At 41.2% G+C, this 9,119-nt stretch overlaps 1 protein-coding gene across 1 annotated transcript; it reads left to right on the top strand.

The window, feature by feature from the left end:
• Positions 3,944 to 7,965, top strand: LOC8061354 (delta(7)-sterol-C5(6)-desaturase). Its single transcript, XM_002457375.2, has 3 exons — positions 3,944 to 4,261; positions 6,837 to 7,142; positions 7,339 to 7,965. The coding sequence occupies exons 1-3, from the start codon at positions 4,027 to 4,029 to the stop codon at positions 7,626 to 7,628; spliced, it is 831 nt and encodes a 276-aa protein (XP_002457420.1). The 5' UTR covers positions 3,944 to 4,026; the 3' UTR covers positions 7,629 to 7,965.

Genomic DNA, 9,119 nt, shown 5'->3' with positions numbered 1-9,119 from the left:
ACCACCAATCAGGTCACACCTCACTAGCTGGCCGCATATTTCCTTTTCTTCAAAGGCACATTTCCCTTCTTTAACAAAAGAACTCGTCGCTCTCGCGTATTTATATTCTTCCATTTCAAAGACTTCTTTGTTTCGGCCACAGCTCGTTTGGATTGGCATCAAAATTTCAAACAGAGAAATTGACGGCGCCGTGGTCGTTTGGAGTAACATACATATATCGATGTAATCCCTCCATCCCAAATTGTAGGTTGGAGAGTCAAACTTTTCTAAATTTGACCAAATTTATATGATAAAATAATTATTATTATGATACCAACTAAATATCATTAGATTTTTCCTTAATTATATTTTCATAGTATACTCACTTTACGTTACAAATCTTAGTATTTTTCTCTATAATTTTGGTCAAACGTGAAAATGTTTTGACTCTTTAAAATTCTTGTAATGACTTAAAATTTGGAATGGAGGGGACTAGCTCGTGGTCGTTTGGAGTAACATACATATTCAATCGAGCCATCAGCCATCATATATACAATATACAATGTTAAATTGTTGTCTTGAAATTTTTTTATTTTACAGTCACAAAAAATATTTCCCACAATAATAAAATCTGAAAAGTTGTCATGATGTATATGTGGCAAGGTAAAAATAGGTATGATACACCAGTAGCTAAGCTTATATTAGTATCTGATTGAAGTCCTAATAAAAGAATATATATAGGCCAGGGAAGAAAATTAAATAGACAGTGACATGGTTGACGTTTTCATTTATGAATGCATTTTATATGGTAAGAAAACTAATATACTGACATTCACAAATGCCGGTATATCATGTACTCATATCATAGTTTTATGGCCAAAGGCATCTTCATTTACAAATGCATATATTGTAGGAAAACTAATATACTTGAAACGTACCATTACTTATCCTTCTGAGACATCCATAATTTTTAGACAACTATCCTCTCATCTTCTTCCTCCTTCCCCATTGGTCCCTCTCTTGGTTTGTATGAGTGGTCGCCGCTCATTTGTGCGCATGTCGCTGGCACCCACCTAGCGTCATGTCCCATCCTCCTTGGACGCCAACCCCTTTGGCCTTTGCGCACCTCTCCTACACCATGAGCTACCGCTGCCCCTCCAGGTTTCTGGTCAGGCGACTACGTCTGAAACACTAACCTCAGCTGCGGTGGCAATGAAAACACCAACGATGGATGGCATACTCTACTTTGGCATGATGCCAAAGCAATGCCGCCAGTTATGCCTCGACAATTGCACCTGTCGAGCATATGTTAGTAGTGAGGGCAGTCGCGGATGCATCATTTGGACAATGGATCTTGTGGGCATGCGCCAATTCACGACTGTTGTCCAAGATCTCTACATACGGCTGTCACAAATCAGAGATTGATGCACTGGAGTTTACACTCAAGGACAAATCTAGCGGGGGGGGGGGGGAGCCTCCCTGCCGACGCTAATCCCATGGAGCATTTGCATTGGTCTTGTGTAGGATAGCTGATCTTTCGCCATTGTCTTTCCGTTAGCCCGACCTAGTGGTGTACACCAGACAACTTTGATCATCAAGTAAGGCCCCTCTCCCTCCCTCTAGCGGCTGATCCACATATATCATCACCTAGTAGCTAATATAATTAATAAGCATCGGTCAACTATAATAATTAAAGCATCGTTCGGACCAATAACATCTGCTGCAGGCCAGTTGCTTGGACGACAATCGTCATCATGTACGATCGATCAATCATCCACGACCGGCATGTGGATTGAGGACAAGGACCATGCCCTGATTCAGGCGTACGCTGCCCACGCCCCAAACATGGGGTTGGTTAGTAACTTTCTCCCTAACTTTCATCCTAGATCCATCCAATTACACTATTGATATTTTCTAAATCTCGTTAGTCAGTGATAAACAAGAATATCAAATATATCAGAAATTTATCGGAGATAGAAAAATTATTTCAGAAAAAAGTTTAGACAAAAATAACTCATATTGTTCGAAAAAACTCACATACCATTTATAAACCATTTAACATTATAAACTAAATAAAAACCATATTATTAATTGCTATCCAATGATGAGGGTAGCAACACCGTTAGAGTGTGCAGTGTGTTGCAGTGGTGGCAACGGAACCTTGAAGAGGAGAGAAGAGGAAATGAAACAGAGATTAAGGTTAGAGTAATAAGTGGTTTTTGGTGTCTATTTAGGTGAACATTTTTTTGTTTTTTTTTTAAAAATGGGTGATAGAGTAAAAATTTTGGACCCAACCGGTAAAACATGATAGAAATTTCAGAATATATTGGCTGATATTTTGAACTTTAAAGGTCATACCAGGCATGCCCGAGGTTGCAGCTCGAGGTTGCCCCTCCTGCGTGCATAGGGGCCTTGGCGGCTACCGGGCATGGACTTGCCCAGCGGGGTTGCCTTACCCTTCGCTAGCGTTTATGGCAGCTGTCGCCCGTGGTGGCCGTGTCATAGAGGAAGAATTCAAGTGCAATTCAGCCCAGAAATTATGATAAATATATCAAAGTGGTGAGTAGTGGTATAGTATATCGAAGAGATCAAATTATAATAACATATTTTAATATTGTGAATAACAGTGGTATATCCTCGAAACGTGATATTTGCAATAGCATGTATTAATTAACCCATTTCTTCTTGGTTTATTCTCAAGGCTCTAGAAACAACTCTCTAGTCCTACCTGTTTTCACTTATAATTAATTTGCTAGGGGGTGTTTAGTTTCCCTACTATTCCAAAAAATTCTATGTTTGGTCTATTATTTTGTATAATAGAACTAAACACGATGCAATTTTTTTTGGTAAAAAAGTGATTATTCTCTATTTTGGATTTTGGTCTCAAGAGGAAAAAAACTAAGGCCTTGTTTAGTTCGTAAAATTTTTCAAGATTCTCTGTCACATAGAATCTTTGGTCGCACGCATAGAGCATTAAATATAGACGAAAATAAAAACTATTTACACAGTTTACTTGTAATTTGTGAGATGAATCTTTTAAGCCTAGTTACTCCGTGATTGGACAATATTTGTCAAATAAAAACGAAAGTGCTACAGTAACTAAAAACCAAAATTTTTGCGAACTAAACAAGGCCTAAAAAGAGCATGAGGAAAATCTGCATTTTGGATGAAACTATTATAACTCTAAAATTTTTGATATTTTACATTTTATCATTCCAATGTAGAGTTGGTATTTTGTATTTTGTATTTTTTTGAACTAAACACCCCCCTAAGAGCATCTCCAAGAGCCTTTCTAAATCTCACTCTCTAAAACATCATTTGGAGAGCCATTTGCATAAAAGTCGCTTTCTATACTTTTTTACTTTCCAACAGTTTTGCTAAATCTCATGCGCACTCTAGAGAGTCATTCTCGTCTTCTATATTTGATTAGCGAAAAACCCGGAATAGACAATGACTATATTTGGATGATCATTTAGAGAAGCTGTTGGAGGATAGTTTTTCACCAAAATTACTATTCCTAGCATTTAGGAATAATATAGAGAGTCTCTTGTAGATGCTCTAACAAACCTAAACATCAAACCGTTGAAATTTCCGTTTTTTAAGGCCTTGTTTAGTTCCCAAAAAATTTTGCAAAATTTTTCAGATTTACCGTCACATCCAATCTTTAGACACATGCATGAAGTATTAAATATAGACAAAAATAAAAACTAATTGCACAGTTTGGTCGAAATTGACGAGACGAATCTTTGGAGCCTAATTAGTCCACGATTGGACAATATTTGTCAAATACAAACGAAAAAGTTACGGTGTCGATTTTGCAAAATATTTTGGAACTAAAAAAATCAAGAAATCCGAGTATAATCGGAAAGGCTCTCTCTCCACCTGCGGCCGTGGCACCGCGAGTCCTGCCTGGCTGCCCCTACCCACCACAGAAGCAGATCCCTTTAAAACCCAGACGTCTCACGCTTCCGCCGCTTTACAACTCCCCACCCCAACCCAGAATACCGATCCCACCGCACACTGCACCCAGTGCGGCGGCCGCCGGCAATGGCGGCGGCGGCGCACGGCGGCGACTACCTGCGGCGGTTCGTCGCGGAGACGGAGTGGTACAACGCGGTCGTCCTCAGCGCCGTGGCGCCAGGCGACTGGTGGCGCGGCCTGCCGCACCCGGTGCAGTCGTGGATGCGCAACTGCGTCGGCGGCTACCTCCTCTACTTCATCTCCGGTTTCCTCTGGTGCTTCGTCATCTACTACTGGAAGCGCCACGCCTACATCCCCAAAGGTCTCGCCTCGCCTCTCCCATCCTTCCCGATGCTTCTGCTGCTTAGCTGCCGATTTGTCCTTATTAGGGTCTGGGTGCCATCAGCGGGAGGGATTTAGGCTTGATTCGGGACGTTTTGGGCTAATGCCGGCAAGGGATTGACTTGTTGTTTGCGCGAAATGGGAAAGCTCCCGCCTCTCGATCTCGAATGCCCCCGCTTCTGTCGGGGAGCTTTTGGCTCGTCATCTGGGAGGCCTTTTGTGGCGTGTTTTATGATCCTCCGCGTGTTGTTTCTCTCGATCTCGACCTCGTCTTAGAAATCCGTGGTTGTGGAGAAGTGACTGTGGTCTGTGGAAGATTTGCTAGTGAATTATGACCCCACTTACTGTGCGACAGACTAGCGCTTCTTCTTTTTTGCTTCTTTTTTTTGTTGGGGTTTTAGTGGCGATGGGCCCTGGGGTACAGTGATTGGATCTTCCCTTTATTTGGTAGTCGTAACAAACTAACAATCATCTGGATGGATCTTGAAGACAGAGTTCGATACCTACACTTTCTTGGCTAAGCTACTGCAAATGCATGTTTTGTGCTTGTTAACTACAAATCGACGTGTCGCTCCATGGAGACTTGCGTCTTATGGCAGAACTTATACTGGTTGGCTGAGGCTAGCCGTAGCTAAGCAAATTTAATTTAGCAAAGAAGGCTTTGAAGCCTTGCTGCTGACGGGGGGTGAATTTTAGTACACTACTGGTTTTACCATCTCTTCTTGTTCTTGGCAACAAGACTGCTCATCATGGTAGATGTGCTGACAGATAAACAGAGCTGGCACTTGACTTTTTGTTTTTGGATCACTAGACAAATTCCTGTGCGGTTGTTCCAATGCTCTTGTCAGGGTTTCTGCATTAGTTAATTGATTGCTTTGGCTGGTTTCTCTGCTCAATCACATGCTGCGCTAAGGAAGTTTCTGCCAAGTGTTATTATTAAAATTAGCTTATGTGTTAGTGTTTGAACCACATACGGTTCTCAAGTGCTCTGTCTTGAGCACTTTGAGCTGCACATCCATTTTCCATACAGGTGTCTTGTAGAATTTTTTTTATTATGGGATGGTTGGAGCACCTTGTGGTAGAAGTGCATCCAAAGTTATGTGGCAGGGCATGCCGAACGCCAGATAGTATGAATTAAGATGTCCTTCCTGGACCACTCAATTAGACATTCATGAAACTCAGATAACAGGAGCATTCCAGCTTGTCTTCTTGGTAGCATCTTTTGACTACCATGCCTGTGTGGGATCAGGTCGTTTTTGGTTTCTTTGGTGATGGAGACCACACGGAAGAGACATTTTGTTTCAGAACTACTTTAATTCTGGAGCTGGACTTTGCTCTTGTACCATTCTTAGCACCAGTGGATGCCCTCCATATTTGTATAACAGTTAAGGTCGATGGCCAAATCGTTAAATTAATATTTTGCTCCTTTTGAATTACAAATGAAATAATGATTTTGAGAGAATAGTGCCCTCTGTTATAATCTTTAGCTGTTCTGGCTCATTTGTTGAGAGCCATATAACATGTGTGAAGCGAAGTATGGCATCATTTGCTTGAACATGGCACGAAGTACTGTGTAAAATGGCACTTGTCGATATTTTGACGGCATTATAAGAGATGTAAATCTTTTAGTAAAATCATCGTTCTTTTGGTTATTTCAGGGAAACCTTTTTTTAAGTTAGATTGCCCCCTTCTATTAGGGGAATGGATCGTAGTCGTAGGTGGTGAAAGACTATGAACTTCATTTTTTTTTTCTTGTTTAATGTGTGAACCTTATAATCATTTTAATGGGATTTTCTGTCTGGTTGGCACATTGACTGGTTAAAGGCATGTTGTCAACAAACAGTAGCAACTTATTATATCTAGGGGTGGGAGGTGGGGGTTGGTTCCCAGCCATTGTTTGCCATGCCTAACGTGTGGCGCGCCATACCACAAAAAGCTGCTATTTGGTTCATTACACAGCTGTGGCAGCCATTGCTTTCTCCACTATAAAATCCCCCCACAATTGTGGCGTCTGATTCGGCTGCCACAACTTAGGTGCCACCACAACTCAGCATGGCATGCTGTGGCCAGGAAGCAAACAGCCTCTAGACATGACCGATTTGCTAGAAGAATTTATGTTTATGTTTTTGGTCTTAATAAATTACAGTTGGGAGCAAATATTTGCACTGCATACTGTAGTTATTGTTTGCAAAAATGGAAATATTCTGCGTACAAACTTTTTTCCTTTCGAATTTGTATGTACACCAACAGCTAGAGCTGTTAATGAATATGCTGTACGTGTGCTTGGACTGTACGCAAGGGATTTTGGTTTATATGAAGGATCTTGTCTCAGATTGTTGCTATGAAATTAGGAACAACCCTGCCTGGAAATTTCCTACAAAAGGGTATAGAGGATCTTGTGTTGAATCATCAGTTCATCACTAGGGATACCTTATATGTAACAGTATAATTTTTATTTCAGTGGTTCAACTTAATGTTCTATATGATTGTCATAAATTTATGTGGTCATGTTTATGTCTACACAATGTTTGGTCTGACATTAGCATTTGATGCAGATGCCATTCCCACAAATGAAGCTATGAAGAAGCAAATAGTTGTAGCATCGAAGGCTATGCCTTTTTACTGTGCTCTTCCAACTTTATCTGAATATATGATTGAGAGCGGATGGACCCAGTGTTACTTTAATATCAGTGAAGTTGGTTTTTCTATGTACCTCTGTTATATGGCTATGTATCTCATTTTTGTGGAGTTTGGAATTTACTGGATGCACAGAGAGTTGCATGACATAAAGCCATTATACAAATATCTGCATGCAACCCATCATATTTACAACAAGGAAAATACTTTGTCTCCATTTGCTGGTAATTCTGTACTATCTTATTCAGCTCTGAATTTCTATCTTGCATTCTGCCCTTATCATCGGTACAAAATTTTCATTTATGATCTAGTTGTTGTGTGCATTATGTATTTCCTTGATATTAAGTTCTGGCGTATCGCTTTTGAAGTCTATTAGCAGTCATTTGACCACGACTAATTTTAAAGTTACTTGCTTTCCAGGACTTGCATTTCATCCACTGGATGGTATTCTGCAAGCAATACCACATGTGTTTGCGCTCTTCCTCTTTCCAACTCACTTCAGGACACATATTGCTCTCTTGTTCTTAGAGGCCGTGTGGACAACAAACATCCACGACTGCATTCATGGCAAGATATGGCCAGTCATGGGCGCTGGATATCACACCATTCACCATACAACTTACCGCCACAACTATGGCCACTACACCATCTGGATGGACTGGATGTTTAGTACCCTCCGTGAGCCAGAAGATATCCTCAAGAAGGATTGAGTTCCTCGTAGCTGTGGTTTTCCTTTGGTGCTGGGAAGTGCTTGATTTGCTCCCAGTGTCTCTAATCCGTTGAGCGCCTGTTCAGTACTGTCTGTTGCCGTAGGCGTCGGTGTGTTACTTAGTGTGCTAGGTTCATGTGGTGTTGTGGTTATTCCGTAATTTAGCGATGTTTGTCTCATGATGATGCAATGGAGTTCAGGAGGAATAAAACTCTGCTAGACACATTCTGAACTCCAGCTGCTTGTACAATGTTGCACCTCAACTGTCAATATAGGATGTAAAATGGATTCCTTATACCTGGTGACTTGGTGAGTTCGTTGTGGTTTCTGTGCATGCATTGCTCAGTCTATGAATGTTGCTTATGTTTTGTGGTCTAGCCAAGTGGTGGCCAGATTTGTAACCCAGGTGCATGTAATGCAATTGGCCCTATGCTATCTTAGTCTATCCAGAGTACTGACAAGTGCACTTTCCCGGTTGGAAGTCCATGTTTCTGGATCATGACAGGCTGAAAGAGAAGCATGAAAACATTGCCCGTCGCAGCCAAAGGCATGAAAAACTCGCACTGTGCCTTTGGCTGCGACAGTGACAGGTGAGAACACATCTGCATGGCTGGCTGCCTCGTCTGTCTGTCGTGGCCCTCTATACCCCATGCATTGCCCTAGCTTGCACATCCTTGAGACCTTGACAGATTGGCCACCCTTTTCGGAACACTTCGTTATCACTGTCCCACCTCCAACTCCAAGGCTCCCAACCTCATTATCACTAATGTTTCACCATCCCAAACTAGGCCACCAAGCTAATAAATTTTTGTGAGAATTCTGAGCGTTCTGCTTATCATTTTTTTTTTTGCACATTCATGTTTTTTTTGGGGTGAGGGCACACACTCATATCTCAATAGACCACATGGCAAACTCACAACTATATAAGCGTACATCATAAGACATTTTAGGTGTATGTATTTTTATTACCGAAATGTAGTAAGTCTCACAATTCTTCGCAGAGGAAGGTAACACGGTATTTAGGATTCAGCTATGTTTCTCACGAGTCCATGGCACAATACAATGGCTTATAGTCGGTGGTGACAGACCTGTTGCCCTGTTGGTGGTTGGGCTGGGCTGTCCTTAGCCATAAGTCTTTGTTGAGGTGGACTTCGATCCAAATTTGGACTCAGGCCAAAGCCGGCCTAATATTAGGCCCATTGTTGGCTAGGAGATCGAAACTAACGTAAACATAACTAGTACTTTCCAAACGATTTTGCTGGAGTTGCTCAAACAAAACAAAAAAAAAAGAGAAGATGATGATTTTGGTGGAATAAACATACCTTCTGGAGCCTGTATATTTAAAGATGCTTTTGGCATCCGTTATTAGGCCCTGTTTAGTTCCTCACCCAAAAATTTTTCATCCATCCCATCGAATCTTTGGACATATGCATGGAACATTAAATGTAGATAAAAAAATAAACTAATTATACAGTTTAGTTGAGAATCGCGA

This window comes from Sorghum bicolor, chromosome 3 (genome assembly GCF_000003195.3).
Source record: "Sorghum bicolor cultivar BTx623 chromosome 3, Sorghum_bicolor_NCBIv3, whole genome shotgun sequence".
NCBI classification, from domain to species: Eukaryota; Viridiplantae; Streptophyta; class Magnoliopsida; order Poales; family Poaceae; genus Sorghum; species Sorghum bicolor.
Note: the sequence above shows the minus strand (reverse complement) of the source record. Positions and strands in the feature narration are given on the sequence as shown.

Excerpts from the sequence above, each read along its gene's own strand:
- LOC8061354 (XM_002457375.2), top strand. The coding sequence starts at position 4,027 with ATGGCGGCGGCGGCGCACGGCGGCGACTACCTGCGGCGGTTCGTCGCG. Across the intron at positions 4,262-6,836 it reads CCACGCCTACATCCCCAAAG|ATGCCATTCCCACAAATGAA; the intron begins GTCTCGCCTCGC and ends CATTTGATGCAG. Across the intron at positions 7,143-7,338 it reads TACTTTGTCTCCATTTGCTG|GACTTGCATTTCATCCACTG; the intron begins GTAATTCTGTAC and ends CTTGCTTTCCAG.